Source organism: Euleptes europaea, chromosome 5 (genome assembly GCF_029931775.1).
Source record: "Euleptes europaea isolate rEulEur1 chromosome 5, rEulEur1.hap1, whole genome shotgun sequence".
Taxonomy (NCBI): domain Eukaryota; kingdom Metazoa; phylum Chordata; class Lepidosauria; order Squamata; family Sphaerodactylidae; genus Euleptes; species Euleptes europaea.
This window is the reverse complement of record NC_079316.1, coordinates 114,746,348-114,764,419: the sequence shown is the minus strand read 5'-3', so window position 1 is coordinate 114,764,419 and position 18,072 is coordinate 114,746,348. Positions and strand designations below refer to the sequence as shown.

Genomic DNA, 18,072 nt, shown 5'->3' with positions numbered 1-18,072 from the left:
AAGAGCCTCCTTTCCAGTCAGCAACGGAGATCTCGCCTGGAGAAACAGGAGCACCCCCTCCATCCTTTGGGGTTATGATGAAGCCTCCTCTAACGCACACAGAGACATTCCTCCTACAAAGGAAAGAGGGAGGGAATTGCCCCCACCGGCATAGAAGGAGGGGCTGTGACTCAGTGGTGCAGCCTCTGCTTGACATGCAGAAGGACCCCTGTTGCAGAAGAAGGAGAAGAAGAAGAAGAAGAGCCAGTTTTTATATGCCAACTTTCTCTAAGTCTTAAGGGAGAATCAAACCGGTTTACAGTCTCCTTCCCTTCCCCTCCCCACAACAGACATCCTGCGATAGGGTTGCCAGGTCCCGCTTCGCAACCAGTGGGAGGTTTTTTGGGGGGGAGCCTGAGGAGGGCGGAGTTTGGGGAGGGGAGGGACTTCAATGCCATTGAGTCCAGTTGCCAAAGCCGCCATTTTATCCAGGGGAACTGATCTCTGTTGGCTGGAGAGCAGTTGCAATAGCGGGAGCTCTCCAGCCATCACCTGGAGGTTGGCAACCCTAGCATGGGCTAAGGCCTACCTAAGTAACCCAGAAGCCTATTCTGAATAGGCTATTCATGAACTGAAGATTGAGTTAGAAGCTTTAGCATCGCTTTTTAAACTTTTTGTACGTAGGTTCTTGTGGGTTATCCGGGCTGTGTGACCGTGGTCTTGGTATTTTCTTTCCTGACGTTTCGCCAGCAGCTGTGGCAGGCATCTTCAGAGGAGGAACGCTGAAGGACAGTGTCTCTCAGTGTCAAGGGTGTAGGAAGAGTAATATATAGTCAGAAAGGGGTTGGGTTTGAGCTGAATCATGGTCCTGCAAAAAGTATCCAAGGTAATGTGCTAATCAGGACCTTTTTTGCATATTGTTAATTGGTTCCGCTATTCTTTCACTGCTCTTTGTGATTGCTTTTCGTATTTAAGAACTTGTGAATTAAGTTTTTGAGCCAGAGTGGCTACATTTAGGTTGTTAGAACTGATATAAGAATTTGTCTTAAGCCCTGCGAGGCGTTTGTGTGAATTAACATTTTTTGGTTTGGTTTTGAATTCCTTATCTTTGTATGTACAATATATATTCTTGCAACTTGATTTTTGATGTCATTATTTTCTTGAGCCACGTGCTGCCTTCTCAGATAACTACCTGGAGGTTGGCAACCTTAGGCGGCAGTGGGTTGCCAAGATGCTTCCGTGATGCCTTTCAGGCTGCAGCTGGAATTGGGCTATTATTTGGTACTTTACAGGGCTACTTATGACCAAAGCAGTTCCACATATAAGGAAGGAAAGTTTGGCCTTTTTTGCATGGCTGTTTCCCTCGCGGTCACTCCCCCTGACTACTTCCAGGTTTTGTTTTGATTATGCCAGCATTTTCTGACCTTCAGAGGAGACACCCTCACTTCTCTCTGCACACCCCCCCCCCACCCCATGTCTTCTGGATGCTGTTTAGCCAGCATCCAGAAAACGCAGGGGAAACACTCAGAAAGGCGTGGGGGGAGCGAGGCAACCTCTGAAGGGCGGGACATGCATATGCATGATCAAAACAAAGCCCCAAAGTAGTCGGGGGAAGGGGTGACAACGAGGGAAACTGCCATGCATAAAAGGCCACAGATTCTCACAAAGGCTGACCAAAGGTTAAGGTCACCAGGTTCTGAGCGTTGCCACCAGCCGCAGCTTGGCGGTCAGTGATGATGAATGCAGATGGCACAGGCTGAAAAGGAGGGAATCAACCTCAAGAGAAACCAAGTAAGAGTTGGGTTCCTGAATTGCAAGAACAATGAACGGTAGAAGAACTTCATTGACGCTGCTGCTTATAGTGAGGGCAGAGATGGTTTGATTCCCAGGTTGCCAAGGAACACCATCCAGAAATGAATGTTATATCTTTAAAATTTCTGGCTATGGCTTCTCTTGCCCACACTGCCCTCCATCCCATTCCAAAATAGCTCCTGGAATTGGGAGAGTTTCAGTTTCCTCCTTGCATTTCCCTGCTGGGCACTCTTTTGTGGTGCCCCGTGGAGCTGGCAAGGTTCTGATCATCTCTGGTTCCTAGAGTTGGGTGAAAGCCCTGGTCGATCTCTTAGCCATGGCTAGCTTAACTAATGCTGCCAACTCTGGGTTGGGGAATTCCTCAAGGTTTGGGGATGGAGCCTGGGGGAGGGGGAGGGGGAGGGGGGAAGGGGAGGGACCTCAGCAGGGACGTGATGCCGTAACATCCACCCTCCCAAGCTGCCATTAGGGGAAGTCATCTCTGTAGTCTGGAGATCAGTTGTAATTCCAGGAGGTCTCCAGGTCTCATCTAGAGATGGCAACCCTATGAAGGGTATTTCAGTTGGCACGCTTAACAGCCTATTCAAAGTCACAAAGGTTTGCTCTCACAAGACAAAAGCGGTCCCATCTGAAAAGTCGGTCCAGAGGAAAGGAACAGCTAGCACAAGCCAGGAGGAAGAGATGAACAATGACTCCAAGCAGGGAGGAGGGGGCTGCCGTCCCACAGACGGGACCATTCCATGAGTCCCGGCGCATGCTTGCCTTGACCCAAAGTCAGGTCCCAACCTGTGTTCATTTAAGAAGGTGATTGTGGTAGAAATTTGATTCTCCTTTTTAAAAGTTTGAGAAAATCAGCATATAAAAACCAACTGTTCTTCTTCTACTCTGCTAGCCAAGCTACGACTCAAATTAAGGGCAGTGGATTTCACCATGTTTCGTGGCAGTGAATACCAACCGTTAATTGCACATGGTGGGGGAAGAGTGCTTCCGTACCAAATCGACTCCCTTTCTTTTAATACCCAGAGAGAGAAGGGGCAACTCGCTCACACCAGGCTTCATTGTATCATACGCAACATTTGTCGTGTCTGTATTCAGTCCTCTTTTCCTGAAACCTTTTCTTGAAAGTGCTTGCTTTTCTGGTTGGGAAGGGGCTCTAAACCTTTGATCATTTTAACTGTCCTTATTTATTCCTCTTAACTGGTTCACCAGCTTTATATCTTGTCCAGCTTCATACTCTTCTGGATTGAGACAACCAGAATTCCACATACTATTTTAAGGCCTTTTATGCATGGCTGTTTCACTCGCCGTCACCCCTCCTTCGGGTCTTTGTTTGGATTATGCGTGCCGTTTCTGACCATCAGAGGTCACCTCACTCTCCCCCTGCATTTCCCTGCATTTTCAAATTCGAGACAAAACGGGTCCCTCAAAACGTGGCCAAAATGTGGGGAAAGGCAGGGGGGGGGGAGCGAGGCAACCTCTGACGGTTGGAAACGGCATGCGCAATCCACACAAAGACCCGGAGTCGTCACAGGGGTGATGGCGAGTGAAACAGCCATGCTTAAATGGCCTAAGTGTGACCACACCCAAGATGTATATCACGGGGTCCTGGTACTGGCTGATCGCCACTATGAGGTGAGCCAAAAAAATAAATAAAAAAATCAATCAACGTACTATGTAAATAGGCTGAAATTACATTTCCTCCTCCCGATCATCAGAAAAAGAACATGTTGGTAACCCACGTTCATTCTCTTCCCTCAGTGGCAAAACTGTCTGGCAGAACCGGGGGCCCCTGATCCTCTGCTTTCCACATTTCCCCCTGCTTTGCTACCTTCCCCAAACTTGGTTTTGGTATCATCTTTTGGAAAAGATCTCAGCCGGAACGTGTTTGTGTGCCTTGTGGATGGGAAGGTGCGCAGTTTTGAAAGTCTTGCCCTCCTTGCTTCAGTGCCCCCCCACGGCCACTGTTTCCCCTCTCTCCAGAGACGTTTGGGGGGGGGTATTTTAAAAAATTGGCCATTGACATACCACTTCAGGATTATAATGATCTGTCTACTAGCTCCTCTGAATTCCAGGCTTTAATTTTCAAACGTTTCTAGCCCTTTTCATTATAGAAAAATGACTTTCTCCTCCACAACAAAAGAAGAAGAGTTAGTTTTTAAATGCTGACTTTCTCTATCACTTAAGGAAGAATTGAACCGGCTTACCATCTCCTTTCCCTCCCCTCCCCACAACAGACACCCTGTGAAGGAGGTGGGGCTGAGAGAGCTCTAAGAGAGCTGTGACTAGCCCAAGGTCAACCAGCTGGCTTCATGTGTAGGAGCGGGGAAACCAACCCGGTTCATCAGATTAGCCTCCGCCGCTCATGAGGAGGAGTGGGGAATCCAACCCGGTTCTCCAGATTAGCGTCCACCGCTCCAAACCACCGCTCTTAACCACTACACCATGCTGGCTCTCTATACACTTGTTTGAGGGGGAAAATCCAAACTTGGACTTCAGAGGACCTACTGTGTGGAGGTGGGGGAGGCAGTAAACTAATATCTGAGCCTTCCCCTGCCTTCCCCATCTCCAGTAAGCGGCCCTAACAGATGCTGAAGCACAGGCGGAAACTTCTCTCCTGGTGCTTTTCAAAGGGAGCTGCTCTTCGCCCTGCAGGTAACAAAATGCTGATTGTGGTCATTTGAACGTTCGGCAATTGGCTTTAATTAAAAATGCTCAGAATGAATAGGCTTGCGGTGGCAAGAGCGACACAAAACTCAAGGAAGAAAGGGGGAAGAAGGCAGCGGGAACGGCCAGCGCCATCCCCTTCGTGACACTGGGAAACAAGGGATTGATTCACGGTCGCGATCCCAGTGACTTTACATTGTAACTTGGGAAATGACCCTTGTAAATCATCACACACCTCTCTTTGTCTGGCCTGAAAGGGAAGGCAGGCGCTAGCCCGTTTCCCCAGTCTAACCTGCTGGCAACGCAGCTGGTGGAGAAGAAAGGTCACCAAAGGCCTCGGCCTGCTCTGGAAAAGAGCACGTGGGGCCAGGCCGGGCAAGGAGTGGGCCTTTCCCAGGGGCAGCCCCTCTCCTCTTGAAGCTCCTTTCAGGTGGGAACATCAGAACATAAGAAAAGCCTTGCTGGATCAGATCCAGGCCCATCAAGTCCAGCAGGCTGTTCCCACAGTGGCCAACCAGGTGTGTCTAAGGAAGCCCCCAAACAAGACGACTGACGCAGTATTATCCTGCCTGTGTTCCACCGCACCCAAAATAATAGGCATGCTCCTCTGATCCTGGAGAGAATGGACATGCATCATGACTAGTAGCCATGAATACCCCTCTCCTTCATGAACATGTCCACTCCCCTCTTCAAGCCTTCCAAGTTGGCAGCCATCACCACACCCTGGGGCAGGGAGTTCCACAATTTCACTATGCCACGTGAGTCTGTAGTAGCAGAAGAGCCAGGGCTGGTTCTAGCTTTCGCCTCCTCTGCCCACCACCGTCCAGCTGCATGCCCCATAACCTGCCTGGGTCCTCTTCCTCCACCTGCTCACAAACCCTCTCACTGCGCACACTCACAGCTGCCCACCATGGTGCCAGGCAGTGTGTGTAACCAGCAGTGCTGGTAGGGTTGCCAGGTCCCCCCCCTGCTCCGGTGGGAGGTTTTTGGGGCTGGGCTGGGGTGGCGATCCTGTGCACGTAGCCATGCGCAAAGCGATTACATCACTTCTAGGTTTATCCCGGAAGAGCTGCATCGCGTGGGGAATTGGGATGCTTTAGCACTCAAACCCCCAAAACACAAGGATTATAATGATCTGTCTACTATCTCCTCTGAATTCCAGGCTTTAATTTTCAAAAGTCTCTGGCCCTTTTCATTATAAAAAAATGACTTTCTCCTTATATCTCCACAACAGAAAAAGAAGAAGAGTTGGTTTTTATATGCCGACTTTCTCCACCACTTATAAGGAAGAATCAAACTGGTTTACAATCTCCTTCCCTTCCCCTCCTCACAACAGACACCCTGGGAGGTAGGCGGGGCTGAGAGAGCTGTGACTAGCCCAAGGTCACCCAGCAGGCTGCATGTGGAGGAGTGGGGAAACCAACCCGGTTCTCCTGATCAGAGTCCACCGCTTCAAACCACCGCTCGTAACCACTACACCATGCTGGCTCTCCCGTACACTTGCTTGAAAAAAAAATTGAAACTTGGAATTCAGAGGATCTACTACATGGAGGTGGGGGAGGCAGTAAACTAATATCTGACCTGCTTTCTCCCTTCACCATCTCCATAAACTGGCCCTAAACACGGAAGTGACGTAATCATGTTGCGCACGCTCATGCACGCATGCAATCCCTGCTCCGAGCCGGCTGAATGGATTGCCTGCCAATCCAAGCTAACTTCCAGCTCTACAATGTGTGCTCGAAGAGTATGCTCTACTCAGTTCTTAGATATCCTTCCTCCTCTGCAAACTCCACCCTATTTCAGCAATCTAACAGTCCTGGGTTTCCGGACAGCCTTTATGCTTCCTCATCTGAACGCCGCGCCTTCATCAGTGCTAAATGGAAGATATGGCCATTTACCCTACCCAGAAAGACTTTGCCCATGTAATATGAAGAAAATCGATACACTCTCTCATATGATGCTGGAGTGCTCCCACTTTAAACTCCAACGTGACCAATGGATCACTCCTATTTTAATGAAACTACCTGCCACTGTAACAGGTGATAAAACAGTCCCCTTTTTGCTGGTGGAGAGAGATCCCAGTATAACACTGGCCCATGGCCAAAGAATCTGTCCACCATATTTTCCTTAAAGAAATAGGGGGAAAAAGCCCCTCCCCATTGACTGCTCAAGATCTGTGGGTCATGGGGGCTTGAAAGGAAAGGAAGGAATCCAACCAAACTGGCAACCCTCAGAGCCACTGCGGCCATTGCCAAAAGCGCCAGCCCTGCACACAGCCTTCCCTGGCAGCTGAGAACATGGGTGGCAGAGAGCCCCCAACAAGATGGGGGAAGGAGGGAGGGGCTGTGGCTCAGTGGTAGAGCATCTGCTTGGCATGCAGAAGGCCCCAGATTCAATTCCTGGCATCTCCAGTTGAAGGGACCAGGCAAGTAGGTGATGTGAAAGACCTCCGCCTGTGACCCTGGAGAGCTGCTGCTGGTCTGAGTAGACAATACTGACTTTGATGGACCAAGGGTCTGAGTCAGTGTAAGGCAGCTTCATGTGTTCAAGGAGGCCACGGCGGGTGGATAGACAGGCACGTGGGTGGAGGGTGGAGGGGCCAGCTAGGAGCCCCCAGGCCCTGACAGATGCCCCACCTCGGGGGAAGCTGGCGCTTGCCCTATTCAAGGCCTAGAGCACCTGGTAGCAGGGTTGCCAGGTCCCTCTTTACTACCGGCGGGAGGTTTTTGGGGTGGAGCCTGAGGAGGGCGGGGTTTGGGGATGGGAAGGACTTTAATGCCATAGAGTCCAATTGCCAAAGCAGCCATTTTCTCCAGGGGAACTGATCTCTGTCGGCTGGAGATCAGTTGTAATAGCAGGAGATCTCCTGCCACTGCCTGGAGGTTGGCAACCCTACCTGATAGTCTCACAACATTATCCGAGGGGTCACCTTCGGACAATGGGAGCTTATCCCCTGGAAAATGCGGATGGTCATTCAGGTGCCGCAAAGGTGGTTCTCCTCTTCAAAGCTCTCCCCAGGTAACTCTGCCAAGCCCACGATTAGGGTTGCCAACCTCCAGGTGGTGGCTGGAGATCTCCTGCTATTACAACTGATCTCCAGCCGATAGAGATCAGTTCCCCTGGAGAAAATGGCCGCTTTGGCAATTGGACTCTATGGCATTGAAGTCCCTCCCCTCTCCAAACCCTGCCCTCCTCTGCCTCCGCTCAAAAAATCTCCAGGTATTTCCCAACCGTAGGGTTGCCAGGCCCCTCTTTGCCACTGGTGGGAGGTTTTGGGGGTGGAGACTGAGGAGGGTGGGGTTTGGGGAAGGACTTCAATGCCATAGAGTCCAATTGGTGAACTGATCTCTATTGGCTGGAGGTCAGTTGCAATAGCAGAAGATCTCCAAATAATACCTGGAGGTTGGCAACCTTACCCAACCCGGAGCTGGCAACCCTACCCACGTTCTGCTGCAGACCTGATGATAAAATCAGAAGACCTTTGATCAAGCAGTGGTTTCAGCTCAGGACTGGAGGGTGTGGGTCCCTGCCGTTCTCCCCCGGCCTTGTTTCAACGTTGATGTGGGGCTATTTTAATGGGTATTTTAACCGTTTATCCTGAGAGCCGCCTCATAGGCACAGCAGCACCGGTCAAAAGTCACAAGAGGAATTTCATGTATGTATTTATTTAACATCCTTTATAGCCCACCTTTCCCTCCCCCCACCCCGAAGTGACTTTATGTCTGTCTCCTCGCCTCCATTTTATCTTCACAACAACCCTGGGAGGTAGGGGAGTTCGAGTGTGAGTGATTTTCCAAAGGTCACCCTGTGAACTTATTTATTTATTTTATTGTTTAAAACATTTATTAGCTGCCTTTCTTCCTTACATAGCTCGAGACGGCTCACAATATAAATAAAATATGTAAAACCGAGTACATGAAATATATAAAGCCAGAAATTTTAAATGACAATTTTGGACTGCTTTAATCAAACGCAGACCTAAATAAAACCATCTCCAGCTGCTTCCTAAATATCAACAAGGAGGGGCCAGGTGTGCCTCCCTGGGGAAGTTGTTCTGTAAACCTAAATTTTTGTGGCAGAGTGGGATTTCAAACCCAGGTCTCCCAGCTCCTAGTCTTACACAACCCCACTACATGGGCTGAATCAAAGAAACCAGTCTCTCTCCAGTCCCACCCCAATGCTGGCATCGTACCTGTCGTCACAAGGCCTCTTTCTTTTGCTCGGTGGTTTCAGAATAATGCCGAGGTGAACAACCATAGAATCACCGAGTTGGAAGGGGCCATAGAGGCCATCAGGTCCAGCCCCCTGCTCAATGCAGGATCAGCCTAGAGCATCCCTGACAAGTGCTTGTCTGGCCCCTGCTTGAAGACTGCCAGTGAGGGGGAGCTCACCCACCTCCCTAGGAAGCCCATTCCACTGCCGAACAACTCTCACTGTAAAAAAAAATTCCTGATATCCAGCCAGTGCCTTTCCGTCCACAATTTATGCCCATTATTGCGAGTCCTATGATCCTCTGCCGCCAACAGGAACATCTCCCTGCCCTCCTCTAAGTGACAGCCCTGCAAAGACCTCAAGAGAGCAACCACGTCCCCCCCCCTCAACCTCCTCTCCTCCCTCTCAGCCCTTCCTCGTAGGGCTCCTTGGTCTCCAGGCCCCTGGCCATCCTCATCGCTCTCCCCTGCACAAGGCAAAGCCGGGCTGAGCCCCTGGCCTCGGGGCACGCCACTTACCAGTCACTACGGGGTAGGTCTGGGGTCCTGACACGTTGTTCCCCAGGTCTGGATTAGCAGAGGTGGATAAACTCGACTTGACTTCATCAAGACCAGGGGTCAGAGCCGGGAGGGAGTACTCATTACCCTGGGGAAGAGAGAAAAGACAGCTCTCTATTGATGGGCTGCACGGAAGGGAGTGGGGGGCAGATGTGGGAGGGGGCGAGATGCAGCCACTGCACAGATGGGGGCAGGCAAAGAAGAGGGGAGGGAAGCAGACGAAGAGAGGGGGGCCTGGCCACGCTTTCTGCGCCCTCCCTGGGCAGACAATGGCCTTCCCGCCCCGGCCAGATTCTCCGGGGTCTCCCAGCAGATGACGCTGCCCAGTGGAGCAGCTACCAGGGGGGTGGGGAGTGCGCAGTGGGGAGGGGTTGGTCGAGTCCGCCCTCCTCCTTTTCATGGCATCCAGCCTGCTCCATCACTTCTCTGTGCAGAGGGAAGGAAGGGTGGCCGTGGTGGGGGGCGGCAGGTTGGGCAACTGCCCCCGCCAAGGCTCCCCCCAGGGTATTTGTCACGACAGAAGGAGGCCATGTGCCGGAGAGGAGACGGCCGGGCTGTTGCTCCCCAGTAGCCCTGCTCGGGCACTATATATATATGTTTTAAAAGGGGCTCATCTTGCTTCCCCAGCCCTTGTGCATTGGGGTATGAAATTGGGGTAGGGGCCGGCCACATGGCTGACAGAAGGGTGGGAGGGGGAGCCTCATTGCATTTGAAAGGTGGCCCTGTCCAAGAGGCAGAGGTAATTGCCTGGGCATTGTGTCGGCCCCCCAAACCAGACACAGGATCTGGAGCAGAGGACAAAAAAAAGCACGGAAAGTTGTTCTGATTAATATGACGTTAAATTAAAACTGATTTTCTGCTCTTTCTGCTTTGTGTGTTGTCCCCCCCCCCATCCCCCTGGTCCCCAAGTGCCGTGCCAACTCCCCGCCGGCTGCCCTCCTCTGGCCACCCTCCCCGGCCGGCCACGATCGCCTCGTCATTTCCAATTCCTTCTTGTATTGATCTTGCTGTAGAAATCAGTTTTGTAATTAGCTGCAAATTAGGCTTTCTGCTGGGGGAGAGGCCTGCCCCCTGATTTATCACCAGAGTAATTCGCTGTGATCGGAGAGAAATTAAAATGAACTCAATTAGGCTCCGGATTTGCTTTATGGGCCCCATTCAGAGTTTCTGGGGAAAGAACGGCTGTGCTGGTGCTTAATAGTCTAATGAAAGTAAATAAAGGTTATTCATTGTAATAAACTTGGGGACTCTGGGATAGCGGGAGCCCAACGCCAGCCCTGCCCGGCCTGCCACGGTTAGTTTTCCACTTGGGGCGGCTCTAAAAGGCTTTTGATCTTTGTATTAAGACAAACTGCTTTGGGGATAAAAGGCCAGGTGTGTGTGTGTTTGTGTGTGTGTGTGTGTGTGGAGGGGAGGGAGGCAATACCAACAAAGGTAGCTTTCCAAAGCACTTTAGCCAACAGGGCCGTGCCCCTTCAGTGTGGATCTGGCCCTCTCAGCTGCCACTTCCTGAGTTAACAAGTCGAGGAAGAGAAAGCACAGTGGAAGGTTATCCTAAAGAAGGCCAGACCTTATTCCTCCTTGACCGGCACCCTGCTCCTTACAAGAGGAAAGCATCAGAAACTCAGAGCACCGGGGTGTGTTGTAGGAAAACTCCCCAAAAGCACCATTCCCTCTTGCCAACTCTACTGTAAGGTCACTTTCACACACGCTGAATAATGCACTTTCAATCGACTTTCAATGCACTTTGCAGCTGGATTTCAGTGTGTGAAACAGCAAAATCCACTTGCAAACGATCGTTACAGTGCATTGAAAGCGGAATGAAAGTGCATTATTTGGCATGTGTGAACAAGTCCTTTAAGTAAAACTGTTGCATTCCTCCATTACTAAGTATAAGAACGTAAGGATCCACCCAGTGGTAACAACTGTATAGTTCCCATAAAACTATGATATGAAATAGCCATTTTAGGATCCCCGTTTTCTTTGTAGAAAATCCGGTCAAAAATCTAAAAAACCCCAATAATAGCAATAATTCTGCAAACTACGGGGAGACTGACTAAAAGAGCCTCTATCACAGATTCACAGTCAGCCTTTCACTCACTGAAGGGCTTCATCTGTATCTCCATAAAGCTCTCTGGAAAAAGTGTTGTGGGAGGGGGGCAAGGTGACGGCAATCTGGCCAGCTGCCTTTGGGAGGAGGAAGTTGACTGTGACTTTAACACAAATTTTACACGGTGATGTCTACAGGGCCATGTGCGCAGAATCAGGCAGCTGAAGCATCAACTGTCTCCTTCTGTCAGGGTCCCAGGTAAAGACAAGACCACCTGCCTCCTTCATAACAACCATTAATTTTGTTTCGCTCAAGGGGGGAGGAATCTATGTGCATTTACAAGCAATGAAATAATCAAATGGAGCGTGTGTACAAAAATGCAACATAGTGTGTGTATTTCTATGTGTTATTAACGTATGTGTGCTTGAGTGCAGGCAGGCGGGAGATTTTGCACACTTGTGTGAGACACAGATCACGATGGGTCGCCATGTTAGTCTGTCCATAGCAGTAGAAAAGAGCAAGAGTCCAGTAGCACCTTAAAGACTAGCTGTATCTGAAGAAGTGAGCTGTGGCTCACGAAAGCTCATCCCCTGCCAGAAATTTTGTTAGTCTTTAAGGTGCTGCTGGACACTGGCTGTTTTCTACTGCTATTGAGTGAGACAGTCAGGGAAGGAACGATTTATGGCTATACCCGTACTTTTATATGTGAGTGGGTAAGCCATGCTGGGTCAGATGCATGTGCTTTTAGCTGGAGGATCACGAAGACCAAAAGTGCCCATCTGTAGGTTTGTGGTCCATGGATTCCTCGGTGCATATGCACCCACTGGTCTGTGTAGCGGGCTGGGTGCAGATATGAGGGGGGTGCATGCGACCTTTCAAAGGAGAGGCAAATGGGTGCCCAAAGCAAAGAGTGTCGTGTGCAATGTGCAAAAACGCCCAGAGTGGTGGGAATGTCTTTGCACATATCTTTCTCAAAGAGAGCGTAAAATGCACACTAGAAGAAGAAGAGTTGGTTTTTGTATGCTGATTTTCTCTACCTTTTAAGGAGAATCAAACCGGCTTACAATCGCCTTCCCTTCCTCTCCCCACAACTTGCAAGGGAGGTGGGGCTGAGAGAGTTCGGAGAGGACTGTGACTAGCCCAAGGTCACCCAGCAGGCTTCATGTGGAGGAGTGGGGAATCGAACCCAGTTCTCCAGATTAGAGACCACCGCTCATGAGGAGGAGCAGGGAACCAAACCTAGTTCACCAGATTAGAACCCACCACTCTTAACCACCACACCACGCTGGCTCTCTACAAACCTCGATTGGTTTGATGTCAGCTTAATCGTCACAGCTGCGCCTAAAGGATTCTGGGAACTGTAGTTTGGTATGATTGCTGAGAATCTTGTTAGGAGACTCCCCAGCCCCCCTCACACAACAGTGGTTCTCTGGAGAGAGGGCATGGCTGCTAGGCCCATTGTACACCGGACTGTTTGGCCGGCGTGGGTCCCCTGCTCCCTTCAGCGCCTGGCTGGGTCCCCCCTGCCGCTCTTCCCAGGTCTCACACCTGCTCGGATTTGATGTGTTCCGATGCCTGGAAGACATCAGGGTAAGAAGGACGCTCGAAGACTCGATCTAAAGCTTCCAACTGCTGTTGCGTGAAGGTGTCCGCACGGAGGTGTTTCCGCAAACTATCCACACTACTCTGGGAATCGCCGTTGGGGACGGAGCCCTCAGATACTTCTGCAAGACACAGCAAGAGAGAACAGGGCATTAGTCAGGCCTGCCCCGATCAGTACCCACTGACGCGACGCGGTGATCCTGGCAAGGCAGTCCAGCCGCTTCCTCGCCATCCACGTTTGGGCTCTTGTCCCCTTTCGGAGAGAAAAACGAGGGGAGGGGTTCCAGACCGTGCCGTCTCTCCAGGGACTCATTCTCTGAGTTGGAGGTAGCCAGCTCAATTGGATTTGTGGCCCTCCGGGTTGGGAAATACCTGGATACTTGGGGGGCAGAGCCTGCAGAGGGTGGGATTTGGGGAGGGGAGGGACTTCAATGCCATAGAGTCCAATGGCCAAAGCGGCCATTTTCTCCAGGGGGACTGATCTCTGTCAGCTGGAGATCAGTGGTAATAGCAGGAGATCTCCAGGTGCCACCTGGAGGATGGCAACCCTAGCCTGGCACCCTATTAGATGTGGAAAACTGCAGCAGGCACGTGAACTTCATCTTTGGAGTTGAGTTTCATTCCCACAGTTAAAAATTATCAAAAGGGAGCAAAACGGAGCAATTAACGCGGACGCCTCTGCTTCAGCTGGCCCCAGAGTTGACACCTTCAGCCAGTTGTGGAAGAGTAACTTCTGCATGATGCTTCCAAACAAATATCAAGCAAACAGCTTGTCAGGGTTGGTGTGTGTAAGGTACCACGCCCAGCTTTTGCTCAATTTTCTTCTCTTTGGCGAGTGAGGGCCCTTTGGTGGCCTCCGTCCGGAGCCCAAGACAGTCCCCTGCCTTGGCAAATACAAACGGCACTTCTCTGCTGTGTCACCTCTCTCCTGGCTGTTCTATACATCCGTTCATATGTGATTATACAATATGATATAATCAATATTGCATTATATACAGTAACCTAATGCAATATCACTTGTAAGACCATGGACAATATTACATATTGATTAATCCGAGTCCACGGCCGCCTCCTCCCCAACCCCGTTCCCGTCTCTGCCCCATCTCATTTCCATGGAGACCACCTACTGCTCCAAACACAAAACCAGTTTCCATCACCCCTAAATCCAGAGAAACTCTTTTCAACGGTATGATGGATAGAAAGAATAGCCAGCATGATCCAGCCAACATCCAGCGCTTAAAAGATCCAACCGCACGAGTTGTCGTCCTCCTTCAGATCAGCGGGATCCAGTACTGGTTTTCTACAACAGCACCTAATGTTAGGATCATACTCAGCAACTTCAGAAAACACCGCAACCTCCTCCCAAACCACAAAAACATTTCCCTTTCTTGCCATTTCTGCATCCTAGTGGGCTGTACAAAGCAAAAACATCAGGTCCATTTTGAATCTTTGATGGACTCTCAATCAATTTTAGGCATTTTATATAAATATCTTAGTCAATTATGCACATGCTTTTTCTGGATCCATCCCTGTTGAAAATGACAAGAGATATACCCAAGGAGTCCTCTCCCAAAACACACATTCGTCCGAGAGACTCATCTTAACATAGAGTTGCCAACCTCCAGGTTCTAGCTGGAGATCTCCTGCTATTGCAACTGATCTCCAGCCGATAGAGATCAGTTCACCTGGAGAAAATGGCCGCTTTGCCAATTGGACTCAGTGGCATTGAAGTCCCTCCCCTCCCCAAACCCTACCCTCCTCAGGCTCCGCCCCAAAAACCTCCCACCTCATGTGCCAGTTGAGAGGGGGGCAGCGAGCTCCGCCCACCAGACTGTCAGTGGGGCAGTGAGAAGCAGGGGCCCCACAGCAATGGCCCCCACAGTCCAAGACCTCTTTTCCTCCAGCCACGACTCTTACATGGCTTTAAAAGGGGAAGCAAAGCATTCTTTGCCAGCAGATAGTCAGCTAAACACACTGCGATGTAAACCATAGGAGCAACAAGTTGGATCCCTCCAGCTTTCCCACTCAATCTCACCCTTCCTTACTACGGCCCCCATCCGGCGTAGCTTTTGAACTTGCAAGTGCCGGGATTCTTAGCATGGCCTTTGGGGTGGTCAAAGGGAACCCTCCTTCCCTTTCGCCAGCAGAAGAGCTGGTTAGAGCCAACCACTATGCTTATGCGCATGCCTAACAATTAAAGCCATCATTCCCAAAGAAAATCACAGGAATCCAGACAGGCACCTCCAGTGAAGCTCAGTAGAAAGCCCTTCTAAAGAGGACCATCTTGCAAGCACTTCAAAATGCAATTAGAGAGGTGGCACAGCTCACCTCCACGGGCAGCCTTGTGGTGGCCACGGCTGGCTGCAGAGCTTGCTGGTTTGTGAAAAGGTGCAGAAAGAAAGTGCTGACCAGAGGAATGCCTCAGACAAGAAGAGCAGCAGGTCGGTCATATGAGGTGCCGTGGAACACAGGCAGGATGATGGTGCTGCTGCAGTTGTCTTGATTGGGGGCTTCCTGGAGGCACCTGGTTGGCCACTGTGTGGACAGACTGCTGGACTTGATGGGCCTGGGTCTGATCCAGCATGGCTTTCATTATGCTCTTATGATAATCGTATGCTGAAAACAACTCTTGTTAACTGTTGAGCTGCTGCATTCTGAACTAACCCAAGTTTCTGGTTGTCTTTAAAGACCGCTCCATGTAATCAGAGTGCATGAATCCATGTCAGTAGATTCTAAGAGAGGAGATAATCTCCTGCCAAACATAGACGTAAAAAATCATTTAGCAACAGCACTGACCCAGTCTGCCCATCAACAGCAGTCGGATGAAGAAGCACCCCCAGGCGTTTTGTGTAATCCATTAAGAAAAGGGCTCTTCCAGCTGAAGTCAGGGGGACCCCGCCCCGTCCTCCAAATTCTCAGCTTTTCAACCAGCATCATCTCTGTCTCGCCTGCACCCCATTCCAGTTTGTTCATTCTTAGCCACTTGATTCTGTTCCACTGGCTGTTACATATTCCTGCTTCTTAAATACTGATTTATTTCTATGTTATTGATTTTTATTAATTTTAATGAATTATTTTGAGCTTTTAGAAACTGATTTGAGTTTTTGGGAAAGTGGAACACAATGTCTAAAATAAATATGTAAATGAAATAAAAGGCAGATGGGAAAAAAATACCAGTTGTCCAAAGCATCAAGGGCCACGGTGTGGTCCGGTGAAGTGAGTAAGGAACGTGAGAATTTCTGAAGAGCCCTGCTGGATCAGACCAGTGAGGGTCCCCCTACCCCAGCTTTCTGTCTCACACAGCATTTACCCCAGAGGGCCAAAGAAGAAGAGTTGGTTTTTATATGCCGACTTTCTCTGCCTTGAGTTCTAGTATTATGGGGGCAGCAGGAGAGAAGAGCTCTGCCCACTGTCTCCACCCACGCCTAATTTTATAAACTTCTATCATGCCCCCCCTCAGTTGCATTCCCCTCTCCCTCAGTCTCTTTAGCCTCCCGCCAACATGAGCTGCTGCTTCACAGCACTGGGGTTTCCCATTCTGGTCTCTGTTTTTGCTTTTCCTCAGCCCTCCCTGCCGACCAAGGGTTTTGCGCAAGCCAGATGACACCAAAGATAGAGAAACAGCTAAATAATAAGCGATCACTTTTTCTTTGTAATATTGTCCCTGAAAAGCCTTGAAACCGGAGTCCTAAATCATCTCCGTTCTGGGCAGCGCAAACTGAGCCGCCATCCAATTAGTGCAATCTGCCCGCTATCTCCCGTGCCCTGCAACAGATTCCTGCTATGTAGAAATGCGCGTGTGCACACTGCGACTTTGTCTGCAGGAGCTGAAAGCTGAGCTTTCTCAAGCCCTGGTGAGCTTCTCTTTTCCTTCATTTATTCAGGGCCCTTCAAATCTTGACAAATCTGTCACTCTAAATTTGCGAGAGATTATGGCGCTCTCCTTGGTACGGAGAGAGGTGATATATGATATCTGCTGCCGCTATTGATTGCCTGATCTGGTGGCAGAGGGGCCGGTAAAATGAACTTGAAATGAACATCATGCCTCAACTCATTGTGCGTATAATACACTACTTAATCCCACATTTTTCAGCTGCTATGGAATTCAATTGATCAATCATGTCCCACTGATAGTTCTGTTCTGGGGGTTATTGCCACTCAGCACACAAACCCAGGACCTCAGATGTGACAGGGCCCCTGTAGGCAGGCAGAGACGGAGAAAGGGAGATGAAAGAGAAAGATCAGAGAGAGAGGGGTGGGGGTGGGCAGGGACCCGGAGAGCTGTGAAGAAAGGGAGGGTTCTCACCCCGTCTGCCAGAAAAGAAAAAAACCAGAACCTACAGCAACTGCATTTCTGTTTGGGGGTGATAGCATTCCCATTCTGCTCAGAAAAGAGATGGAACAGAGCAAGAAAAGCCATTTGGATAAAACGCCAGCAGCCGATGTGCAAAGCACGGGTTCAAATGGCAGGAGGTCAGCCCAGCCTTCAAGGCTTTAAGCTCCTGGTACATGCATCAGAGCTGAAGCTGCAAATTATGAACCCCGAAGGGACCCCAAAGATGGAGAACGGTTAGATTCAGAACGCCAATAAACTTCTCCGTGCCTCTCTGAGCCAAAAATCCCTTGAAGTAACCTGGAATGCCCCAGAAGGAGGATTGGTTTTTATATGCTGATTTTCTCTAACTTTTAAAAAGGAGTCTCAAAGCGGCTTACAATCACTTTCCTTTCCTCTCCCCACAACAGACACCTTGTGAGATAGGTGGGGCTGAGAGAGTTCGGAGAGAGCTGTGACTAGCCCAAGGTCACCCAGCAGGCTTCATGTGGTGGAGTGGGGAATCGAACCCGGTTCCCCAGATTAGAGTCCACCGCTCTTAACCACTACACCACCATGGTGAAGAGGAAGAAGAAGAGTTGGTTTTTGTACCCTGATATTCTTTACATTTTTAAGGAGACTCAAACCGGCGGACAATCACCTTCCCTTCACCTCCCCACAACAGACATCCTGTGAGGTTCACCAGATTAGAGTCCGCCACTCTTAACCACTACACCACACTGGAGGAAAAAGAGACTGTCCAAGTTCTGAGCAAAGGCCCAACTTCTCTCTCCATCACACGAAACCTAGAAGAGGTTGTGCTGTAACTTGGGGGCGGGGCTGTGATTTACACTTTCCTGGGCATGAGTCCTGTTGGGAAGGAA

The 18,072-nt window shown here is 50.1% G+C and overlaps 1 protein-coding gene across 3 annotated transcripts in view; it reads right to left on the bottom strand.

Annotated features, from left to right (window-relative positions):
* The window catches only part of PAX2 (paired box 2), a 125,857-nt gene that overhangs the window by 16,001 nt on the left and 91,784 nt on the right, over positions 1–18,072 (bottom strand). For all 3 annotated transcript variants that reach the window (XM_056849435.1, XM_056849434.1, XM_056849436.1), the window contains exons 6-7: positions 12,823–12,998; positions 9,186–9,312 (exon numbers count right to left, since the gene is read on the bottom strand). In XM_056849435.1, the coding sequence (XP_056705413.1) occupies positions 9,186–9,312; positions 12,823–12,998 (303 nt within the window). The remainder of the gene's footprint in view (positions 1–9,185; positions 9,313–12,822; positions 12,999–18,072) is intronic.